At 48.4% G+C, this 24,564-nt stretch overlaps 1 protein-coding gene across 1 annotated transcript; it reads right to left on the bottom strand.

Annotated features, from left to right (window-relative positions):
* Positions 1 to 272: 272 nt before the first annotated feature.
* Positions 273 to 21,728, bottom strand: LOC105534891 (NADH-cytochrome b5 reductase-like). Its single transcript, XM_011973818.1, has 7 exons — positions 21,605 to 21,728; positions 20,655 to 20,951; positions 16,553 to 16,701; positions 13,787 to 13,874; positions 9,768 to 9,872; positions 4,792 to 4,995; positions 273 to 476 (listed from the first exon to the last, which is right to left on the bottom strand). The coding sequence occupies exons 2-7, from the start codon at positions 20,850 to 20,852 to the stop codon at positions 273 to 275; spliced, it is 948 nt and encodes a 315-aa protein (XP_011829208.1). The 5' UTR covers positions 20,853 to 20,951; positions 21,605 to 21,728.
* Positions 21,729 to 24,564: the final 2,836 nt, after the last annotated feature.

Here is a 24,564-nt window from a genome sequence, read left to right on the forward strand (position 1 = left end):
GGAGTCTTCCCTGACTCCCAGGCTGGTTGCTCGCTTCCTCAGGGTCCCTACAGCCTGTCCTCCTTCCACATAGTAGGAGGCCAGAGGAGTGATTAACCTCATGGGGCAGATGAGAAGTAGAGGTTCTGAGCAGTAAAGACACTTGCCCAAGGTCACCTGGCAAATGAGCAGCAGGACCAGGCCTGGACTCCATGTCTTCTGATTCCAGTCTGTGCTCCTTCCTGGGTCCCAGTAGCAGGCCCACGGCCTAGGCTTTGGAAGGGAGGCCAGGGCTAGAAGAGGAAATAGGAGTCCTCAGTGAGGCCTGCGCACAGTAAGCACCTGGCTATGTCCTTGTTGAACTCAGCCGAGCCACAGACAAGTGCGAATGGCTTTCTCCGACAGCAGCTGACCAGCTCTTTAATTAGGTCCTGGCCCAGGCGGCCAAAGCGGGTCTTCTCTTGGTAACTCCAGGGAAGCTGCTCTGAGGAGCTCTCCTGGGAAGACAAGAAAGGCATGGGTTACTACAAGGGAGCGGGGGGTCCTTAGTGTTCACAGAGCCAGCTCTTCTCTGCAAAATAAAGAAACCGAGGCTGTAGGAAGCCAGCCTATATCCAGCCCCACCGTGGGCCAGGCACTTCCTCCTCATCCCCAAAACAAGCCTGTGGAAACTATCACCTTCCCATGACAGGAGAGGCACAGGGAAGAGGGACTTCCCCGTGGCACATGATGAGGTGGGGGCAGCAGCAGGACCAGAACTCAAGTCCCACCATTTCTCGCTGCCTTCCAGCAGCCACACCTGTCACTGTGGGAGGAATGTTTTCTCCCCCGACTGTGGGTTTCCCAGAATCTTTCCAAGGTCAGCTATCATCATCACCCTTGGAGCATAACTTTTGCTCATTTCTTTTAAGGTTTCAATGAACATGTTCATTTAGCAGATATTTACCAAGTGCTTACTCTGTGCCAGGCACCGAGCTAGCCACTGGGGATATGGCAGCTGCTCAAAAGAGACAAGGTTCCTGGCTGCATACAACACAGATCCCAGGTCACAATGCCTTCATCGAGAAAGGCTAAGCTCGCATTCCAAGGCTGGATGGTGACCCCAGGCACCCAGGACCCTACTCTCTGCCTTTCTAGCCTTAGCTGAAGCTTTCCTCCTCAGGGTCACAAAATGAAAGTTCTACTCCCAGGTGACTTGAAGGAATTTCTTCTATTTTTTTAAATGAACATTTTATTGGAGTACAACATATGTGTAGAAAAGTATACAAATCATTAAGTATACAGTTAGCCCTCTGTATCCATGGGTTCCACACTTATGGATTCAACCAACTGTAGATTGAAAATATTTTTTAAAAAACATTTAAAAATAACAATATAGCAATAGAAACACAAAAAGAAATACAGTAAGAGCTATTTACTCAATATTTACATTGTATTAGGTATTATAATTCAGAGATGATTTAAGGCACATGGGAGGATGTGTGTAGGTTATATGCAAATACCACACCATTTTATATCAAGGACTTGAGCATCCTCAGATTTTGGTATCTGCAGGGGGTCCTGGAGTCAATCCCCCATGAATACCAAGGGACAACTATATATAGTCTGAAGAATTTAAATGAAAAAACCATCTTACCAGCCCACAAAAAACAAAATCCAGAACAGAGCCATCACTCTGCAGATCCTATGAGGGCAAGCTGCTAGTTCCTAGGGCTAGGCACAAAGACAGGATTGGTGGCGAGTGGAGCTCCACTGCCACTTTCCTGGCTGAGTGACTGACCTCTCAGGATTGTGATTGTGAGGAGAGTATCCGCTATGGAAAGTCACTGTCCAGAGAGCCGTGGTGCTGGTGCAAGCCCTGGCAGAGGCCCTGTGAAGAGAGGCCTCTATTCTGAGGCCCACTCAAAGGGCCGTGGAGGCAGGTACAGTGGCTCAAGCCTGTAATCCCAGCACTTTGGGAGGCTGAGGTGGCAGGATCGCTTGAGTCCAGGAGTTCAAGACCAGCCTGGGCAATGTGACAAAAGCTGGTCTACAAAAAAATACGAAAATTAGCTAGGGGAAGTGCTATGCGCCTGTAGTCCCAGTTGCTTGGGAGGCTGAGGTAGGAGGATCATTTAAGCCCAGGGAGGTTGAGACTTCAGTGGGTTATGATTGCACTACTGTACTCCAGCATGGGCAACAGAGTGAGACCCTGTCTCAAAACAAAACAAACAGGGTGCCCTGGAGTCCCACCTCACAGAGTCTGTGCTGATGAGGCAATCCTCTCTGATGATCTGGCATTTCCCATGCTCCCGCTACAGTCTGACCCACCAGATGGGACCTTGGGGCCCACTGGCCTCACCTCCCCTTTTCCACTGCTCATTTCCCTCAGACTACTTAGGTTCAGCTCAGCCTATCCCACCATGCACCCTGAGATGCCCTGGGCCTGGCTGCTGGTGAGATGGGCAGGGGACCCCACAAACAGTGACGGTGCAGCAGGTGGGTGCTGTGAAGGAGAGCCGGGGTGGTGGCAGCAGAACCACCAAGACCAGCCTGGGGGCTCTAGGAAAGCTTCCAGGATGGACTTCTACCTCAACAGGGATGTGAGGGGTACACAGGTGGGAGGTGAGGAAGGGGGAGCACTCCTGGCAGGCAGAACGGCGTGAGCAAAGGCCCAGAAGCCAGAAAAGCACAGCACACTTGCAACCATGGGCAGACCAGTGACATCAGGCCACAGCTTACAGGGAGGGCGGGCTGGGAGATGAGGCCGCAGAGGGAGGCAGTTCTCAGGTGTGGACCTTATCCTGTGAGCAGTAGGGAGCCAGGGAAGCGCTGGAAACAGGGTGGTGGTGTGGTCAGATCTGCCCTTAGGACTGCAGGACGCAGGACAAATCAGCAGGGAGCGGCTGGTACGGGGAGACTCTTGAGGATACTGCAGCTGTGGCCCAGGCAGGTGAGGGCGCACACTGAGTCAAGGGAGTGTGGACAGGCAGGAGCCACAAGTCACTCCTTTCACCTGCCACTAATGGCCAACCCACTTGCTTGCCCAACTCCAGGCCACTGGCACCACCCTGGCCCAGCTGGGGGCTAAAAATCTTCTATTGCTGGCGAACTTTAATTGAACAGCCACTTGCTTGGTAAAGCCCTCCCTGACCCTGCCTGGCCTCTCTGCCCACCGCTGGCATCCTGAACATCTTCACAGCACCTTGTGCTGTGCTGCCTTATTCCGAGGAGCACTAAGACCACAGCCTTTGAGCAGGACCTCCTGGGTTCATACTCCACTCTCCACTAACCAGCTATGTTACCCTGGGCAAGGTTCTTAACCATTCTGTGGTTTCACATCTGTACAAGGAGCAAGATGGGAGTATAAGCCTCATAAGATTGTAGTGGAGATTAAATGAGTAAATAAAGTGCTTAGAATGGTGCTGGCTACAGAGAATGTGCTGAATGAAGGGGAGACCTTTTCGGCCGCCTCTGTGGCTGTCACCCACAGATAGGTGAGCAGCCAGAGGGCTGGGAGTTGGTCACCTTCACTATTGTGTCTCTGACACCTGCCACATGCTCAGGTGATAGAGGAGGGAAAGCAAAGCTGGCCAGCAGCTTGCGGACCCTCTGCCAGGTGCTGCCTTCCTGCCCTCCTCCCAGTGTCCTTGTCCAGGCTCTCAGGCAGGCTGTCTGTGCTGCTGGGCAACAGTGGCCCATCCCTTGCACCCACCCCTTGGGCTGCACGCTAGCCTTTGGCTCCATTCTCCTTCCTTAGGCACTTTCTGCTGCTATAAATGTTCACCATGCTCCCAATGTCATGCCACTGAGCATTCTGCCCCATGGACAGGCCTGCGGAACCCAGACCCTGGGGAGCCCAGGGACCCTTATATTGGGATGGGAAATCCAATTTCCTCACCCTCCACACCCAGCCACAATGTTGAGGATCAAATAAGTGTTTAGGGACCACATAAAGCTGCCTCATAGTGGGACCAGATGAGAAGGGTGCTCCACAGCACCAGGCAAGAAGGCTGACCCTGAGCACCAGGGAACACAGGGGGCCCAGCAGGAATCCAACCCACGGGGGACAGGAGGGAAAAGTGAAGCTACCAACCAGGGAAAGGCAGGCCAGCAAAAGTAGCTGAGGGCCTGGCTTGAGATGAGGGGCAGATAAACCCCCGTGCTCTAACCTATGGGGGTGGCCCCAGAAGGGTTACCTGAGTGAGCAGAGGGGATGTGGAGTCAGAGGGAGGAGGGTTCAGCAGGGAGAGTCGCTGCCAGCTACGGTGGGGTCCTCCTATGGAGGGACAGGCTGAGGTGGAAGGATACTAGTAAGCACAGGGAACTCAGATCAGTTTACTCCAGCAGTCACTAATGGAGTCCCTGTTCTGGGCCTGGCATTATGCTAAGCACTGAAGAAAGAGGCTGAGGTAGACATGTGGTCTCTGCCTCAAGGAACATCACTCAGTCAGAGGGAGGTCTGCAGCCTGCCATGTCCTCTACAGACAGGCCCCTGCCCATGTAACTGATGATGCCAGAGGGCGATGGGAGGCAGCAACGCATGGGGTGAGAGCCAGAGCTCGGCAACCAGACAGCCCTGGGCTCAAATCCTGGCCTCAGCCCTGTCCAGCAGCATGAGCTGGTGGGCAGCTTCACCCCTAGAATGTGCATCTCCTCATCTGTATAATGAACATGAGAACACCTTCCTTCCTTACAGGTGGGTGCTCCACCAGTGGCAGGGATTATGACTACAGCGTCCATTGCCAAAAGAGGCTAGAGCTGGTACTCAGGACAGGTGCAAAGGGACTGCAGAGTCTCAATCAAAAAAGGAAGTCACCACCCTGGGCTCACCTGGCTGAGTACAAAGAAGGTACGGACGTTCCAGAAACAGGCCTGCTCTTGGAGGAAGGTTTTCAGGTAGATGCTCTCAAAGGTCTTGAAGCAACCGACTAGAGTGACAAAAGTCTCGTCATCCTCATTGTCTGTGATGCTCTGCAGGATGGGCACCATGGGGGCCAGGCCCGTGCCCGCAGCCAGCATGAGGAGCTCACCATACTGGGGAATAGAAGGGGTATGTATGACAGGTGGGTTGGGAGAATCTCACCCTATCCCGTCTACTATGGGGCTTTTCCTTGAGCTTCCTTCAACTGGATGGCAGTGCCCTTCCTTGGTGTCCAACCACCTATGTCCCCTCTCTACCTCCTCCAGAAAGTCGTCCTTGTTTGTGAAAGGCATGTGAGGTTTGGGTAATGGAGACGATGATATGGGGGCTGAAAGGGAACATAACAGTACAGCCCATCCTGTAAGTGGCCTGGTTGCCTACTAAAGCATCCCCACAAGTACTCTGCTTACACACTTCTGCTGACAGGGAGCTCACTACTTCCCAAGGCAGTTTGCCCTACTATAGGCCAAATCCTTTGCCAGAGAGGTCTTTACTTACATTGAGCTGAAACCTACTCCCATCAAAGCCTTGCCCACTCCCAACGCCATTCCAGCCCTGCTCTCTGGGCTGCTTCCTCTGCCCCAGGGTACCTCTGCAGAGATCTCAAGGGCCCACCTTGGACCTCTGAGCTTGCTCATCTCTAGGCTAAATGAAATAATATGCATAAGCATGTAGCACAGCACTGGCACAAAAGAGTCACTTGAAAAAGGTGAGTTCCCGGCCGGCAGCGGTGGCTCACACCTATAATCCTAGTACTTTGGGAGGCCAAGGTGGGTGGATCACTTAAGGTCAGAAGTTCGAGACCAACGTGGCAAAACTCCATCTCTACTAAAAATGCAAAAATTAGCCAAGTGTGGTGGTGCACGCCTGTAGTCTCAGCTACTTGGGAGGCTAAGGCAGGAGAATTGCTCAACCTGGAAGGCAGAGGTTGCAGTGAGCCAAGATCATGCCACTGCACTCCAGCCTGGGCAACAGAGCAAGACTCCATCTCAAAACAAACAAACAAACAAAAAAAAGGGTGAGTTTCCACCCCAAGAGGTCCCAGTTCCGTCAACTCCTCCTCACTGAATTTATTTCCGGGCTCTAGGCCTCTTAAAGAGGGGTGACCCTCTGTAATCCCAGCACTTTGGGAGGCTGAGGCGGGTAGTTCACGAAGTCAGGAGATAGAGACCATCCTGGTTAACACTCCGTCTCTACCAAAAATACAAAAAATTAGCCGGGCGTGGTGGCAGGCGCCTATAGTCTCAGCTACTCAGGAGGCTGAGGCAGGAGAATGGCGTGAACCTGGGAGGCGGAGCTTGCAGTAAGTGGAGATCGCGCCACTGCACTCCAGGCTGGGCGATAGTGTGAGACTCCATCAAAAAAAAAAAAAAAAAAAAAAAGAGGGGTGACCCTCTTTAAGGTCAGTGCCTTAAAGTTTAGTACCTAAGTGATGCAGGGGTATTCACCTCCTTCATTCTAGAGATTAGGCCTCTGGGTATAAATCCCCAACCATGTGATCTGGGCAAGCTCTTTCACCAATATGAGCCTCAGTGTCCTCACTGGTAAAAAAAGAAAAGCACTTCCCCATAGCAGCACCTATCTCAGAACTGTTACAAGGATTAAATGAGATGAAGAAAAGTGCTTGATTGGCTGCATGTGGTGGCTCATGCCTGTAATCTCAGCTACTCAAGACTGAGACAGGAGGATCGCTTGAGCCCAGGAGGTTGGGGCTGTAGTGAACCACCATCATGCCACTGCACTCCAGCTAGGCAAGAGTGAAACCCTGTCTCAAACAAAACAAAACAAAACAAAACAAACAAAAAAGAAAACTGCCTGGTGCAGATCCAATAAGATCCCTCCCTCTCCCTAAGCTGCTGAGACTCACGCCTGGCAGCTATTCCGCATCAGTGCTCTCTCCAGCCTCCAGGTCTTCAGCTTGCCGTGCTCCTCCGCCTCCTCCCATCCTAGCTCGGGCTATCCTTTGGGAGGCCTTCCCCAAGCAGGGGAAGGGGAGGGTCCTTTCTTTGTGTTTCCACAGCTCCCTGTGAGTCCCTCTGAACCACACTGGCCACACTGTGCTGCTGTCATCTGTCTGTGTGTCTGACTCCCCCAGCAGACTGTGAGCTTCTGGAGGACAGGGGACTCATCTGACCCATCTCTGGGTCCCCAGAGTCCCCTGGCACTGGGTGAACATTTGTGTCTGTTTGTTGAATGAATGCACAGACAGATGCTAATATGTCAGTCCTCAGGGCTGATAAAATATCCATCTGTAATGAAGACAACTGCAGAGCAGCAAAACAGGGCCCGGAAGAGGGCAGGAGCTTCCCAGATGTCCTTGCATGGTGAAACCAAGGCTTACTGAAATTTCAGTGACTGCATATTAAGGTGTGAGACACCATTTCTTTTTCCTCACCATCAGGTCCTACAGCCTCCCCAGATAAGAAATCCACGGTGGCTTATGCCTATAATCCCAGCACTTTGGGAGGCTGAGTGGGGAGGATCACTTGAGCCAAGGAGTTTGAGACCAGCCTGGGCAACATGGTGAAATCCTGTGTCCACAAAAAAATACAAAACTTAGCTGGGCATGGTGATACACGCCTGTAGTCCCAGCTACTTGGGAGGCTGAGGCAGAAAGATTGCTTGAGCCCAGTAGGTGGAGCTGTAGTGAGCTGTGACAGCACTCCAGCTTGGGCAACAGAGGGAGGAAAGGAGGGGGGAAGGCAGGAAGGCAGGAAATAAATGCAGGACCTTTCAAGTATTCTGTGCATGTGAAGGAGCAGCCACAAGGCATTGGGAGGCTCTACCAGAAAAGGTGGTCAAGACAACGTTCAACTGTTATCCACTCAAGACAAGGAGGAAACATGAACGATTTCCATTCCCTGCTCTCAAGCATCTGGGGGATGCAGGGTCTAAGATGCAAGGCTAAGCATGGTTAGTACTAGGAGAATACTATGGAAGAGTATTAACATATGCATAGCACATATCTGTAGAATGGGGTTGTAGCACCTAAGAGCTGCTGTGAAGACTGTGTAAGTTACCATATAGCAAGTGCTAAGGTCCGAGCCTGGCATGCATGAGGTGCTGCACGTGCTTGATATTATTATACATATATACTACACATGTACATGCAGTATGCATTTGTACATATACTCATGTGGAAGAGGATTTGGAAGGATATACACCAAGCCATAAGATGGGTGTGTCTGGGTAGATTGCCTGTGAGTGTTTTTTCTTTTTTTTTTTTGTCTGCTGATTTTTGGGTAATGAACATGTACTACATTTATAAAAGAAAAAAATAATAAAAGATCTTTTTTTTTTTTTAAACAGAATCTCTTTCTGCCACCCAGGCTGGAGTGCAGTGGCACAATCTCGGCTCATTGCAACCTCTGCCTCCTGGGTTTGAATGATTCTCATGCCTCGGCCTCCCAAGTGGCTGGGATTACAGGTGCATGACACCATGCCTGGCTAGTATGTTTTGTATTTTTAGTAGAGACAGGATTTTGCCATGTTGGCCAGGCTGGTCTCAAACTCCTGACCTCAGGTGATCCACCCACCTCGGCCTCCCAAAGTGCTGGGATTATAAGCATGAGCCACTGTGCCCAGCCAAAAAAGCTATTTTAAAATTAAACAAAAAGAATGGAGAGGAAGGCTTGATTCATTCTTTTCCATTTGTTTTCATTTTGCTTTGTTTTCCTAATTATAAAGTAATAGGTGTTCACTGCAAATGATTTAGAAAGTATAATGAAGAAAATAAAAATCATCCATAATTTCACTACCCAGAACTGCTAACATTTCATTGCATTTTCTTTTCATATTTTCTCTGTGCATTTTAACTTAATTTCCCAACCTCCTGTATATTCAGTTTTGTACCTAGGGTTTGTCACTTGATCTTACAGCATAAGTATATAACATCATTTATAAACATAATTTTAAAATCCAGGATATTATTCTATCAAGTACCTGTAGCCCAGTGTACCTAACTGTTCCCCTGCTGTTGGATATTCAGTTGTTTCCAATTTTCTGCTATTTTAAATAAAGATGCAATGAACATATGCAAAAGAGCCAGCATTTTGATTCATTCTGTAGGACAGACTTCCATAGTGGAATTACTGGGGCCAAGGATTTGAAGACTCTGAAGACTCTTGGTACACACTGTCATAATGCTTTCCAGATATGCACCAACTGATGAGAAATTACGAATTCTTTCTGGGAAAGTCGGGGAAGGGTTTAAAAATGCCAGGATGATGATGAGAAGAGCCATCTGAGCTGGGAAGCAGGAAGCCATGGGGCATATTTAGTCATGTGACTGCACTGTGAAATTGGAAGGTGTCTGAGGGTCAGAGGGCATAAGGGCTCCTCAACGCCAAGTACGTGAGTCTGATGTTCTAAGCAATGGGTGCCCTGGGTAACTTTGGAGCTGGGCAGGCAGTTTCATTTATAAGTGTCTATTCCGGCTGGAAGTGGTGGCTCACGACTGTAACCCCAGCACTTTGGGAGGCTGAGGTGGGTGGATCACCTGAGGTCGGGAGTTCATGACCAGCTTGACCAACATGGAGAAACCCTATACCTACTAGAAATACAAAATTAGCCAGGCATAGTGGTGCATGCCTGTAATCTCAGCTACTTGGGAGGCTGAGGCAGGAGAATCGCTTGAACCTGGGAGGTGGAGGTTGTAGTGAGCCGAGATCACGCCATTGCACTCCAGTCTGGGCAACAAGAGTGAAACTCCATCTCTAAATAAAAAAATAAGTGTCTATTCCATCTTCTCCCATGTCCAACCCCAAGGATACACTTGGGATTGTGTGTGAGCTCAGGGAGAATGGCACAGTGAGATGCTGTGGGCTGAAACATGAAAACCACAGTCAATAGGGATCTCTTGAGGATTTAAGGTTCTGGCACTGACCTGGTTTGGTTTATAGAAGAAATCTCCGAAAGGTCCTCGCCAGAAAGCTGTGTCTCCTGCTCTCCAGGACTCAACATACCGGGACATCAGCCCCATCTGGTAGCACTGGAAGCAAACACAGGGAGACATCAGTGGGATAGGTACATGCTGCCAGCACAAACCAGATTAGCTATTAATGTGGAGCCTGTTCTGTATGCTAAGTGCTTCACATGTGTTACCTCATTTAATTGTCCTCCTCATCCTACAAAGTTGGTACAGTCATTCCCAATTTTCAGATGAGGCCCAGAAGCTTACACAGAAGGTAGACAGGAGACTGGGATGAGAATCCATAGGACCTAAAGCCTTCAACATAGAGGTCCCAAACCCAAATGCCCACAGGGACCATGCAGGTACCATAAATGAGTGAAGAACCGGGTGATGATTAATGGCAATTAACACACAGTCTCAGCATCAGGGAGACAACAGGGAGTGATGGGGATTATGATAAGTTGGCAAGCAATCCTTCTAAGGAGGGAAGCCACTTTGCAGGTTTCAGTCTATAGTTTGTGGGGCCTAACTGGCCAGACCTATTGATTTTCCAAAAGAGGCAGGAAATCCATATTTTTATTTAAAATCTCCCATTTTTGAAATGTCTGCAATTAATTCAAAAATTTAAAACTCTATGCTGGCCAATACCGAATACATCTGTGGGCTAGATTCAGGCCACCTATCTGCAGTCTCTGCATTATTCTACACCATCTCCTGGCTGGATGAAAAATGAAGGTTACAGGAATGATTCCTCCATGGAGAGGGGAGTCTATATTGCCTGGGTGTCTGTCCACTCTGTACCAGGTACCATGTTAAGGATGCAGGCAAGACACCTAGATCTTAAGCTCCATGAAGGCAGCCAGTGCCTGAGCCATGGAAATAACTTAATAAATACCTGAATGAATGAATCAATCAATCCAGATTCAGGCTGTCCCCTTAAGGAGCTTACAATCCAGAAGGGACCTAAGTCTCAGACATATACAAGGTAGAGACCATCTAATACCCATGAGAAGAATAAACTAGGAATAAACCTGAGAAGGCTGCAGTCACTTCCATGGATGGGATCAAGGATGGCTTCCTGGAGGGGGAAGCATTTGAATTGGAACTTGAAAGATGGGCAAGATGGAATTCACTGGGGATGTGAGCAGGGGTGCAGAGAGGACTCTGGACATCAGGTGTAGTATGGTCAGGGGTAGGACAATCTGGGTCATGTTTTGGGAACAACAAGGGAACATGGTAGGGTGAGGGTGAGGGTGAAGCACTGGGAAACAGGACTGGAAGGGTGTTTGGAGTAAGATTATAGCCAGGCTTAACAGAGAGACATGGCTTTGGTCCCCAGACCTGTTTTTAAGCACCCATGGCCATCTCTGATATCATCCCTGACTTCCCTGGGCACCACGTGCACAATGCAAGGGAAGTCCCTGGCTCAACTGGAAGGGGTCTAGAAGGAAAGGTGCGTTTTTTCTCCTGCCTTGCTGGAGGTTGTCTCCATGAATGCTTTGTTTTCTGGCCCCTGTCTAGGGGGAGACATGATCCCAGCTGTGGCCTTAGAGGCCATATGGCATAGACAGCACCCAAGAAGAGGGGAAGGATTCTTCCATGTTGTCTTTAGTACCCTGATATTGTTTGGCTGTGTCAACATCCAAATCTCACCTTGAATTCCCATGTGTTGTGGGAGGGACCCAGTGGGAGGTAACTGAATCATGGGGGCAGGTCTTTCTCGTGCTGTTCTTGCGATAGTGAATAAGTCTCATGAGATCTGATGTTTTTTACAAAGAAGAGTTTCCCTGTACAAGCTCTCTTCTCATCTGCCACCATGTAAGATATGCCTTTCACCTTCGGCCATGATTGTGAGGCCTCCCCAGCCATGTGGAACTGTGAGTCCATTAAACTCATTTCTTTCATAAATTGCCCATTCTCAGGTAAGTCTTTATCAGCAGCGTGAAAATGGACTAATACATACCCACACAGAGCCTGGCACAGAGTAAATGCTTAATACATACTTGTTAAACAGAACTGACACTGAACTTTTGTCCTTCCGTTTGGATGATATTACCCAAGGGGCCTTGAGACAAATGATGTCATCTTTCTGAGCTTCAGTTTCTTCATCTGTAAAATGGGAATAATATGATCTACTCTATAGGGTGGTTATGAGGTTGAAATGCGATAATTAGAATAAAGAGACAGGGGCAGTATCTGGTACCCAGAAAGTGCCTGAGAAATGGGAGCTTCTCCTTCCCTTCTACATGGGAGGGTCAAACGATAAGCCCTGCCTGCCTTCCCAATTTGTAAAGACATTTTTGGCTCTTCCTAGCCAGTGGCTTAGAGATAATTAGGCATCTCTCTAAAGAGAGGCTTTCCAGTAAACGAAGGAGAAAATCAGCCTTGCAGCTGGGAGAGATCCAGCTGCCCTGAAGAACTGTCTCCAGGCTTATCCTTTCCACAGAAACACACCCCGAGAAGCAGCTTGGGGAAGCAGGCCATTTGGAGAGGATTTGTGGAATCTCCCAGACAAACAGTTGTGTGAAGAAGGGATCCCATCCAAGCTTATGTGTGAGGGAATAAATACTCGCACTCTGATGGCAGGTAGGAAGGCGGGAGCTGGAGGCAGTGCTGAGGTCTCGGTGTCAGGGGGCAGGACTCACCTACCAGCAGCACTTCTTACTAGCTGTGGGGCCTTGGGGCCTCTGTGGGACTCAGTTTACTTATCAATGCAATACAGATAATAAGTCATGTCTTATAAGGTAGATTAAGGATGTGAACACTATTCTTAAATATTGTAATGATTCCATTTGGGAAATGATGATCTAGAGCTGTGTATTAGGTTGGCCCACATGAAGCTGATGTTTCTTTAAGTCAAAAAAGTTAGAATATCAGCAATTTCATGTAGCTCAACCTAATTATTCTTTCCACATAATTGGGCCTCCACAACTTCTTATATATTTGTTGCCTATTCCTTGGGTCTCTAGGGTGTTTTGCACCCCTACTTTGTTCATCTCATCTCTGCCAATTCCTCCATCCACCCCGCCTGCTCCACCAGCACCCTCTCCTCCTGGTTCTCAGGCTGGGTATGGTTCCTAGAAGACTTGTTCTATTTCACCCCTCCCAACCTTTGGTCAACCATCCCCTCAGCCTAGAATGCCATTTATGGCCACTGCCAATTTGCACTCCAATTCCAGTGCATTGGAATTGGAATTCAAGGTCCAATTCCAATGCCCCTGGTCCTGCCCACCTCCCCTGAGAGGTGATGTTAGGTTAGTCCTGTCCATAAGCTTCTCCATGTCCTACCTCTTGCCTAAACCTCTCAGCTTGCATCCTGCTCCCTTGGCATGCCTTCCTTCTGTTCCAGAACAAAGGACTTACTTCCCCAATTGCCTTTGTCCATGTTGTTCCCAGCACTGAGTTTCCTTCCCACATTTTCCCTCTAGCTCTCCACTCCCTAGACACATAGCTTCTCCAAGGAAGCCCGGCCTGCCTCCCCTGCAACCCAGTCGCTGAGCTGGGCTGGGCCTCCTTATGCACAAAATCTGTCACACTGTATTGTCCTGATCTGGTCACTTGTCCTGGGCAGGTATCTTGAGGGTAGGCACTGTGCTTGACTCACCTCTGGACCCCTGTGCTCAGCACACAGTGGGTGCAGGGGGCCTTGGCTCCCCTTCCCTGTGCAGCTTGGTGCTCACTCTCCACAGATGGCGGGAAGGTGAGGCGAGCAGTTTCCCTTCTTCCCCTTCTCAGTCGGAGTTATCTTTTAGTAAAATCTGTCAGGAACATGCTGGAACAGCCCTTTGTTGGTGGACTAGCGGCAGTCCCTTCCCCAGGAAAGGAGATGGAAGAAGTCCTCCTTCACCTGTCCCTGCTTCTCCCTCAGGTCAGCCCCCTTTCCCGTGAACCCTGACTTTCCCCACATTGGTAGGAACTGCCCCATCATGACCAACTTGGCAGAGGAGGCACAAGTCCACGGCATCTGAGAGCATCCTCGGAGGTCAACTCACCTTAATTAACACTTCAAAGTATCCTTCTGCATTGGCAGGGCTGATGGGCGTATAGGCTCTCTGAATTTCTAAGTCATCTACTATCCCTCTGGGAAAGAGAAGCATGCAGTCAGTCAGCCAGTCATTCAACAAACCCTTTTAAGGCTGGGCACGGTGGCTCAGATCTGTAATCCCCACACTTTGGGAGGCCGAGGTGGGTGGATCATTTGAGGTCAGGAGTTTGAGACCAGCCTGGACAACATAGTGAAACTCTGTCTCTACTAAAAATACAAACATTTAGCTGGGTGTGGTGGTGCACATCTGTGCACACCTGTAGTCTTAGCTACTCGGGAGGCTGAGGCACATGAATCACTTGAACCCGGGAGGCGGAGGTTTCAGTGAGCCGAGATCATATGTTACTGCACTCCAGCCTGGGCAAAAGAGCAAGACTCTGTCTCAAACAAACAACTGCAAATCCTTATGAGCTACCTCCTCTGCCAGGCTGGTGAAAATAAAGGTCCTCACTGAGAGGCAGGCAAGATGCAACAGAAAAAAAAGAGTACTGGGCTCATCCACTGCCACGTGCTGGCTGTGAGATCCCAGTAGATCATCTCATCTCCCGTGGCCGCTTTTGTAAAATGGGGACAGCTATCTGCATTCCAGTTGTGTGGATGGGAGAGTGCTTCAAAAAGTACACTGAGGATGTGAGTTGTTTTGAAGACATGACTGTCATTTTTCCTGACCTCTTCTCGACCACAGAGTGATAAAGATAAAAACAACTGCTAACATTTATTAAACACTTACTAGCACCTGACAGAAGCATTAGGACTGGAAGGATCCTCAAAGGGCCCTAGTCTGAAGCCCTATCTCATGCATGAATCCTCTCTATGTTACCAAAAACAGGGTCAGGATAACCACCATGAGTCACAGTAATAGCCATGGTGTATTAAATGGATGCATGTATCAAGCATTTCATATGCATTATCTCATTTAACTCAAACAACAACCCAAATGAGGAATCCAATGCTTAGAGAAGTGAAGTCACTTGCACAGCTGAAATTCAATCACAGCTCTAACTTCAGAGATGGGTTCCTCACCACTGTTCCTCAGAGTTTCCCAGGAGCTTCCCTAAGCAGTCTTCTCTCAAGTCCTACTACGTACAAAACTTTCTTCTCTGAGGTATGCAAAGATTAAAAAGGCCCTGTCTCAATGCACCAAAAGCATGAGGGGCTGGACAGAAATACTTAATAGATGCATATGAAACAAATGGGGACATAAGGAACAGAGCATAGAGCATGGCTTGGCTGCAGAGCACTATGACGTCTGCTGCAACAGAGGTAAAACTGATACATTTCAGAGGGAGTGTGCAGTCTCCTCTGGGAGCCTAGGAAACCTCCTGGAGGTGGGCACTGCAGGATAGGCCAGTCACTGACAAGGGCAAATTGGGACAGGAAGGGTGGCGGGAATCGGGTGTGGAGCAGGAGGCTGAGACCAGGGCAGGGGTGGGATGGCAAAGGGAGAAGAACATGGTGGGAAAGCAAGCTGGGGCCTTGGGTTAGGACATCATCATGGAGGCAATGTGTACCTCAGATACCTTCTGGGGTGCCACATTGCCTCCATGCTGCACTCCAGAGTCACATGGTCAAATATGTGTGTTAGGGATGTCACTGCAGGGACAGAGTGGGTGAAGGAGGGGAGCTAGCCTGGAGGCAGGGAATTCTGGGCATTCTGGTTCATGGATGGAAGGATGCCTGGGACTGTGACCTGCCCTGTGGCCCCTCCTGCCCACTGGGATAGTGAACTTCTAGGACTGCTGGCCAGGCCACAGGCCAGAAGGAGCTGGACACAAATACCAGGGACCATTGTGAAGCAAGTGGCCAGAGTCTGAACAGCAGTAAGTGCTCTTCTGGCTTCCACCTTCTCCTCTGGCCGCATCTTGTTTCCTTTGCTGGCTCCTCCCCCTCTTGCCAATGCCATAGATGCTGGTGTTTCCAGGGTTTGGTCCTACGCGCCTTTCTCTTTCCATGCACATGTTTCCAAATACCACTCAGGTATGTGCCAATGACTCCCAAACCCATGCCTGCAGCTCAGATCTCTCTATTAAGCCTCAGATTCACAGAGCCAACAGCCTAACAAACAACTCTACCCGGACGTTCCAAAGGGTCTTGTCTCTGGGCAGGCAGGGGTGGGGACTGGGGTGGGAGTAGAGTGCCTAAGTAGACTGGGAGGAAGTAGGAACCTCAGAGGAGTGGTAAAGAGCGTAACTCAGGAGCCAGACTGTCTGGGTTTAAATCCTGGCTCTGTGACTTATTAGCTATGTGGTGCTGGGCAAGCCCTTTATTCTCAATTCTATCAATTGGTACTAATCATATTAGGTTCATACCACAAGCTCTAAAGCCAGACTGCTTGCCTTCAAATCCTGGCTCCAACATTTCCTAACTGTGTGACCTTGGCAAGTTTCTGGACCTCTCTTACTTCAATTTCCTCTGGGAAATAACTGCACCTACCACACAGGATTTTGTGAGGGTTAAATTATTTCACGCCTATAAGCACACAGAACTGTGCCTTGGATAGTAAGTGCTATTAAAGTGATTGTGTTGTTATTATTTATTATGAAAATGCATTATCTAGTTCAATCCCAAGAACCCTCTGAGTCATGTCACTATATCTATCTTGAAGATGACAAATGGAGGCTTAAGGGAGAGTATGCTAGTTGCTCAAGGCCAGCAGCTAGCAAATAGCAAAGCAGGGCTGTGAAGCTTTGGTCCTCCCACTACCTGAGTGTACCGTAGGATGAGGTGCTGGCCAGGCTGCAGGCCAAGCTGACTGTTCCCGGGTAGAGCAAACCGGACACGGTATGTGTCCTTAGTGAGTCTGTCCACGGCACTGATGCAGAAGGCCACGAAGGTCTCTGGGTTCAGCTTGGAGGGGCAGCTCTGCAACAGGAAGAGATCCAACAGCTAGAGGTCGGGGCTCCACAGACACACAGGCATCCATAGCATCCTTCCCACTGTCCCCAAGGAGAGGCTGTCTTGGCTCGGGAAGTTTCCTGTAAACTGGACACTAGCCTCACCTTACTCCCCTTTGAAAATCAGATCCAAGAATGCCAGAGCGCTTTCCTTTTAGCCTATCCTGCTCTTAAGCATTCCATGGCTCCCCTCAGCTCCAGGGTAAAGTGCGGGCTCCTTCCTTACCTGGACACTCAAGGGCCCTGTGGATGACCCTCACACCCCATTTTATCTCCCAGGCATCTGGTGCCAGACTTTTCTTCATCCTCCCAGGAACACCCTGCTGTCTCCTACTTCTGAGTCTTTGTTAGCTCAAGTAGTGCCCTCTTATCCAGAACATTCATCTCCAATGTGTAAAAGACATACCCATTTTTCAAACCTGCTAAAATCCAGATTTGCATAATTTATAAGTTGATGGGACCTCAGAATATCTAACCCAATATCTGTGTGTTACATATGTGGAAACTGAGGCCTGAGTTGAGTCATGCTGGCTTACTTGTCTACAGTCACATTGTAGACAAAGATTCAAATTCATGTGGAAGTCTCAGCCCATTGCCTTTAACATTCTACCCCAACCTGCATCTCCTCCAGGAAGCCTTCTCTGAATGCTGTGACTCACAGACCTTTCTCTCCTGTAAAATACTCCATTTACTCTTGGGACCCCTCAATCCCAGCTTAGGGCCTAGCACCATGTGTTCCTGCAGCACCAACTCTGGAACCCCAGTTACCCATGGTAGTGCTGACAATATCACTGAATCGACAAATTCTCGGGCTTGGCATTCGAGGCCTTGTCTCCACTGTGCCCCTTCCCACACCCCTCATCCAGGATGACCTCTTCATCATCAGCCAGAGCACCTGGGTACCCTCCGGCACAGCTGCCTGGTGCTTTGGAAGGAACACTGGACTGGGAGTTGGGAGAACTGGGTTTAGCCCCAGCTCAGCTACTGCCTCCCTGTGGAGTCTTCAGCATATCAACTGATCCTCTGGGTTTCAGTTTCCTAGTCTATAAAAAGGGCCACTCATCCCTGATAACTTTATAGGGTTATCATGAGGGTCAGATGAGATACAATATAAAAAGCATTTTATAAAATATAAGTTACCATGGAAATGTAAAATCTTTTCCTATTATTATTGCTTCATTAAAAGTTAAAAAACAAAATTACAAATTGGAATATGCTATTTTACAGGACTGACAAAATGTTTGTGTTTGTTTGCTCCCATCTGTTTGCAATTTTTTTTTTTTTTTTTTTTTTGAGACAGAGTCTCGCTCTGTTGCCTAGGCTGGAGTGCAGTGGTGAGATCTCGGCTCACTACAACCTCTGCCTACCAGATTCAAGTGATTCTCGTATCTCAGCCTCTCGGGTAGCTGGGATTACAGACGTGTGCCACCACATCCAGCTAAGTTTTATACTTTTAGTAGAGATGGGGTTTCACCATGTTGGCCAGGCTGGTCTTGAACTCCTGACCTCAGGTGATCCACCCACCTCGGCCTCCCAAAGTGCTGGGATTACAGGCGTAAGCCACCATGACCAGCCAAGTAACCCTGTGATTCTTTGTCCCCCTTCTGTAAGCTGAGTTTTTTCAGCACTGGTACCCTGGCATCTTTATTACCAATCTCCTTGTGCCTAGCACACAGGATATGGTACTTAGTAGATCTGGGAGAAACACATTCATTCATAAAACAAATATTTAATGAGTGCCGACTGTAATGCCAGGAACTACTCAAGGTGCCGAGGATAGAACAGTGAGAAAGACAGAGGCCCCTTCTCTGCCAGAACTGATATTTTAGCAAGAAGATGGACAATATACACATAAAAGAATACATCTAGATGGTGTCTGGTAGTCCTGAGTTAGGAAGATAAATGAAATTTGGGCAGAGATCAGAAAGAAGTGAAGGGGTGAGCCACGTGGAGATGGAGGGCAGTGAGAAGAAAGAAAACACAGAGGTTGTCACAAACATTCCCCAGTCACTGGCAGAAGCCAGAGCACTCTAGTCCCCATCACCACCTTCCAGTGGCAGAAATACAAGGAGACATTAAATATAAAGTTATTCATGCCTGTAATCCCAGCAAGCACTTTGGGAGGCCAAGATGGGAGGTTCGCGTAAGCCCAGGGGTTTGAGCCCAGCCTGGGCAATATTGCAAGACCCCGTCTCTATCTTCATAAAAAGCAAAAATACGGCCAGGTACAGTGGCTCACACCTGTAATCCCACTACTTTGAGAGGCTGAGGCAGGCAGATCAGTTGAGGTCAGGAGTTCAAGACCAACATGGTAAAACCCCAACTCTACTAAAAATGCAAAAAAAAAATTAGCTGGGCATGGTGGTAGGTGCCTGTAATCCCAGGTACTCAGGAGGCTGAGGCAGGAGAATTGCTTGAACTTGGGAGGCAGAGGTTTCAGTGAGCTGAGATAATGCCACTGCACTCCAGCCTGGGTGATGGAGTGAAAGACTCTGCAATAATAATAATAATAATAATAATAATAATAATAATAATGTCATGTTGTTTTGGGGTTCAGAGAAACAACTGCAAGGCCAGGCATGGTGGCTCACGCCTCTAATCCCAGCAGTTTGGGAGACCGAGGCAGGTGGATCACCTAAGGTCAGGAATTCGAGACCAGCCTGGCCAACATGTTCGTGAAACTCCATCTCTACTAAAAATATAAAATTAGTCAGGTGTGGTGGCACACGCCTGTAGTCCCAGCTACTTGGGAGGCTGAGACATGAGAATTGCTTGAACCTGGGAGGCGGAGGTTGCAGTGAACCAAGATCACGCCACTGTACTCCAGCCTGGGCAACAAGAGCAAAACTCCATCTCAAAAAAAAAAAAAGAAAGAAAGAAAAAAGAAAAGAAAAACAACTGCATTTGTTCAGAATGTCTGATCTATAATAGCTTAAGAACAACATGTGTAAAAATGACTAAGCTTTGGTCTAGTTTGAGCCCCAAGAATGAGGAATGGTTGGTCAAAAAGTGATGATGGCTAGGCAAGGTGGCTCACGCCTGTAATCCCATCACTTTGGGAGGCTGACGTGGGAAGATCACTTGAGACCAAGAATTCGAGACCAGCCCTGGCAACATAGCGAGATTCCATCTCTACAAAAAAGAAAAAAAAAAAGTGATGATGATGCCAGATGGCATTGAGAGAGGTAGAAATGGGAGACACCTCTATTCACATTAGTCAGGAGGGACACAGAAAATGGGAAGACTGTTCAGATGCGGGAGACCAAGACAGGGACAGATGCAAAACAAAACCTATGCACAGTGCCAGAAGGAATGGGTCCTCAGTTTCCCTATCTGTGTAATACAGGGGATGAAGTCCTGTGTTCTGACATTTATAACTGTGAACCCTCCTAAACATTACAATAAAGGGCTAATCTGCTTAGTTCAGACTATGAAGTCCTGCAGGAGTTAAGGAGGAAAGTCAGTAAGGGCCAGAGAAGAAAAAATATCAGCCCTAACATCCATTATTTACCTAGAATAAACTATGGCTAGTTTAGTCCATAAGGACAAGGACTGTGTCTGTCATGCTCACTCTCAAATCCTCTCTGTCTCACAGGGCCTGGTATATAATAGGTACTCAATAAACATAGTTAAGTGAAATGGATGTCAAGCTCTGTGCTACACATCACAAACATTTAGCCTCAATTTACAGATGGGGAAACTAAGGCTTAGGTCGACTAAGGGACTTTGCCTCAAACCACACAGCTGCTAATAAGTTTGCTTCAGGGCTGGGCTTTGAGCCTGGATCTGTTTGCTTCTGTTATGTGTACTCTTTTCTTCTGCTGTACAGTCAGGGAAGGCTTCCTAGAGGTGTGCTTTGCAGGGCCAAGGCTAGTAGATTCTGCCGCCCTGGTGCTCATATCGAGAAGCAGCCTCCCTCACCTGTGACTCTGGCCCACGCAGCAGGCTCCTGTCCTTGCTGGCTCGGGCTGCCTCCCACCTTGCCAGGTCTCGGTGATAGAGGTCAAACACACAGGGTGAGCAGCCACTGCCACAGCACTGGGAGGGCAGGGGTTCCATGGGCCGCAGCTGCAGCCAGGCTTCCTCAGTGTCGTCGTCCTCCTCCCTCTCACCCATCATCAATGGGGCTTGGGTAGCCTAGAAGGAAAAACTGGGTGCTCTTCCAGAACAGGCCAGGCTCTATGAGACCATGGGCCAAGGCCCTGCTCCTTGGCCAGCCTGGGAGAGGGAAAACACAGGGGTTATTCTCTGGTCTCCTCTATTCCTCACATTCTCCGAAGTCTGCAGGTGCCAGCCTCTGTGCAAGCGCTGGGGATGGAGATGGATCAGCCAAGGGGTCTGCTGTCTGGTAGGGAGCATTAACCATTTACTATCATTGGTTTTAGAAGGGCAATCCCCTTGTGTGAAATGAATCTTTCTTTACTAGAGGAAAGGGTTTGGCTTCAGGAAACCTGGTTCTACTACTCATGAGCTCTACGACTTCAGGAAGGTTTAGCAGGATGGGACCCCCTTGAGCACAGAATGGTGTCTTATTCTTTTTGTATTTTACCACCAAGCATAGCTTGGCATACGGAAGAAAGGACACAACAATCAGAGCTGGTAACCAAGGTTTCCTGATCTGTTCCTGTGCTCTGAGTGCCAGTTGATACTTTACATAGAAAAGTCTCATTGAATTTCAAAAGATATTTTTGTTTTGTTTTGTTTTTCTGAGATGAGGTCTCACTCTGTTGCCCAGGCTGGAGAGCAGCGGCACGATCATAGCTCACTGCAGCCTTAACCTCCTGGGCTCAAGCAATCCTCCTGCCTCAGTCTCCTGAGTAGCTGGGACTACAGGTGTGCGCCACCATACCTGGCTAATTTTTTTTTCTTACTTTTTGTAGAGACAGGGTCTCACTATGTTGCCAGTCTGGTCTCAAACTCCTGGCCTCAAGTAAGCTTCTCATCTCAGTCTCCCAAAGTGCTGGGATTACAGGCCATTTAAGGCCATGTCTGGCCTTAAAATGTTTTAAATGATAAAGTAAAATATATACCTACAACTCAATTATAAAAAATTAATTAAAAATATAAAAGAACACCTATGTAACTACTGCTCAGTCAAGTAAAAAGAACCTTGCCAGTATTCCAGAAGCCACCTGTGTCCCTTCCTGATAACTGCACTTCCCCTAGGTTACCATAATCTGACTTTTGTGATAATTATTTCCTTTTTCCCCTAGTTTTGCCACCTTTGTTTGCAATCCTAACCACTATAGTACAGCTTTGCCCAGAGTTTCATACAGCTTCTAAAATGGTGGCAACCAGGGTTTTAACTCTGGCATGTCTGGTTTCAAAACATATCGTTCTTTAATCGCAGGAAACAGAAGGTTGTGATGGTCCAGGTGTGATGAGATGAGGACTTAGATGTGCAGCTTCAGGCAGGATGAGAAGGCAGGGGTCAATGAGAGAAATACTGAAGAGGAGGAAATTAACAGGACACTGACACTGAATAGATGTGAGGGAGTGTGGGGGGATAGTAGGGTAGAAGGGACATCCAACCCCTTGGATCTGGCTTGGATTTTGGGTAGACAGAAGGCTCAAGAAGAAGTTGAGTTTTAAGGGAAAAGAGAAGAGAGTTTAGTTTGAGGTATGCTGAGTGCCTGTGGAGCATCTAAATGCAAAATCCAGTTGTGAGTTAGATTAAACAGGTCTAGACATGAGTCTGGAGATGGATGGACAGTGAAGAGAGAAAAACAGGTGCAGCTGAAGGCCTGCCTGGCTTCACTCTCTCCTGTGAGCACTCCATGCACTTGGTCCATCCCTGCTCATAAAAGGAGCTCAATAAACATTTTTCTTTCTTTCTTTCCTTTTTTTTTTTTTTTGAGACAGAATCTCACTCTGTTGCCTAGGTTGCCAGGTTGGAGTACAGCAGTATGATCTCGACTCACTGCAACCTCTGCCTCCTGGGCTCAAGCGATTCTCCTGCCTCTGTCTCCCAAGTAACTGGGAAAACAGGTGCCCAACACAATGCCTAGCTAGGTTTTGTATTTTGAGTAGAGACAGGGTTTCACCATGTTGCCCAGACTGGTCTTGAACTCTTGACATCAGGTGATCTGCCCACCTTGGCCTCCCAAAGTGTTGGGATTACAAGCGTGAGCCACCACACCCAGCCAATAAACACTTTTTAAATGAATGAGTCTCTCTCTACCTTACAGCATTCAAACTGTTACATGTTTATGTGTCTCTCTTCTTTGAAACAGTTCTACTTGAGGGCAGAGTCCTGCTTTTCATTTATTTATGAAACGGCACAGTGGCTAATTTTTTTTTTTTTTTTTTTTCTGAGACAGACCTTGCTCCAATACCCAGACTAGAGTGCAGTGGCACAATCTTGGCTCACTGCAACCTCCGCCTCCCGGGTTCAAGCGATTCTCCTGCCTCAGCCTCCTGAGTAGCTGGGATTACAGGTATGCATCACCACACCCAGCTAATTTTTACATTTTTTACAGATGGGGTTTTGCCATGTTGGCCAGGCTGGTCTCAAACTCCTGGCCTCAAGTGATCTGACTGCCTCAGCCTCCCAAAGTGTTGGGATTATAGGCATGAGCCACTGTGCCCAGCCACAGTGGCTATTCTTAAATGTGCATAATATGAAAGAAGGGAAGGAATAAAGGAACTCAATTTCAGGGCTATTAGTTAAACATAGTCTGAAAGACAAATCAGTGAGGTGATTTGGCTATGAATTATTTGTTTATTTATTTTGGAGATAGGGTCTCACTCTTGTTGCCCAGGCTGCAGTGCAATGGCATGATCATGGCTCACTGCAGCCTCAACCTCCTGGGCTCAAGTGATCCTCCTGCCTCAGTCTAGAGTAGCTAGGACTATAGGTATGTGCCACCACCGCCAACTAATTTATTTTTTGTAGAGATGGGGTCTCACTGTGTTGCTCAGGCTGGTCTCAAACCCCTGGGCTAAAGCAATCCTCCTGCCTCGGCCTCTCAAAGTGCTGGCATTACAGCGTGAGTCACCGTGCACAGTCTGAATTATTTTGAAATGTTTCTGTGAGGGCAGTTTGGGATTCATCAGGGTTCTCCACACTTACATGTAGACTCCACAGTTTTTACGGAAATCTCACCTGCAAGCTAACTATTCATTTAAAATTCCACAAGCAGGCTGGACACGGTGGCTCAGACCTGTAATCCCAGCACTTTCAGAGGCCAAGGCAGGAGGATTGCTTGAGGCTAGGAGTTCAAGTCCAGTCTAGGCAACATAGCAACACCCTGTCTCTAAAACAATAAGGTAAAATTACACAGGCAAATCAAAGTAAAAGAGAGTGTTAGCCTTGGCCGGGCGTGTGCCTCACACCTATAATCTCTGCACTTTGGGAGGCGAAGGCAGACGGATCACCTGAGGCCAGGAGTTTGAGACCAGCCTGGCCAACAGGATGAAACCCCGTCTCTACTAAAAATACAAAAAATTAGTCAGGCATGGCAGCACGCACCTGTAGTCCCAGCTACTCAGGAGGCTGAGGTGGAAGAATCGCTTGAAGCCAGGAGGCGGAGGTAGCAGTGAGCTGAGATTGTACCACTGCACTTCAACCTGGGCAACAGGAGCAAAACTCCATCTCAAAAAAAAAAAAAGAGAGTGTTCCTTCCTCTCAGTACTAAGAGCAGAGCTGAGAAGAAGTCTGATGCTACAGAGCATTATTTGATGTAAACATCATGCCTCTAAAACGCCAGCTACTTCTGAGAGCTCCCAGCATTTGATTTTTCGTTCGTTCCTGCCACAAACACATACTAGGCAGGGGCTGCGGCATGAGGTGCTCCAGGATACAGAGGTGAGAAACACTCATCCTGCCCTG

Source organism: Mandrillus leucophaeus, unplaced genomic scaffold, assembly GCF_000951045.1.
Source record: "Mandrillus leucophaeus isolate KB7577 unplaced genomic scaffold, Mleu.le_1.0 Scaffold14, whole genome shotgun sequence".
NCBI classification, from domain to species: Eukaryota; Metazoa; Chordata; class Mammalia; order Primates; family Cercopithecidae; genus Mandrillus; species Mandrillus leucophaeus.

Excerpts from the sequence above, each read along its gene's own strand:
- LOC105534891 (XM_011973818.1), bottom strand. The coding sequence starts at position 20,852 with ATGATGGGTGAGAGGGAGGAGGACGACGACACTGAGGAAGCCTGGCTG. Across the intron at positions 13,875-16,552 it reads GGCCAGCACCTCATCCTACG|AGGGATAGTAGATGACTTAG; the intron begins GTACACTCAGGT and ends TCTCTTTCCCAG. Across the intron at positions 9,873-13,786 it reads ACTTTGAAGTGTTAATTAAG|TGCTACCAGATGGGGCTGAT; the intron begins GTGAGTTGACCT and ends GTTTGCTTCCAG.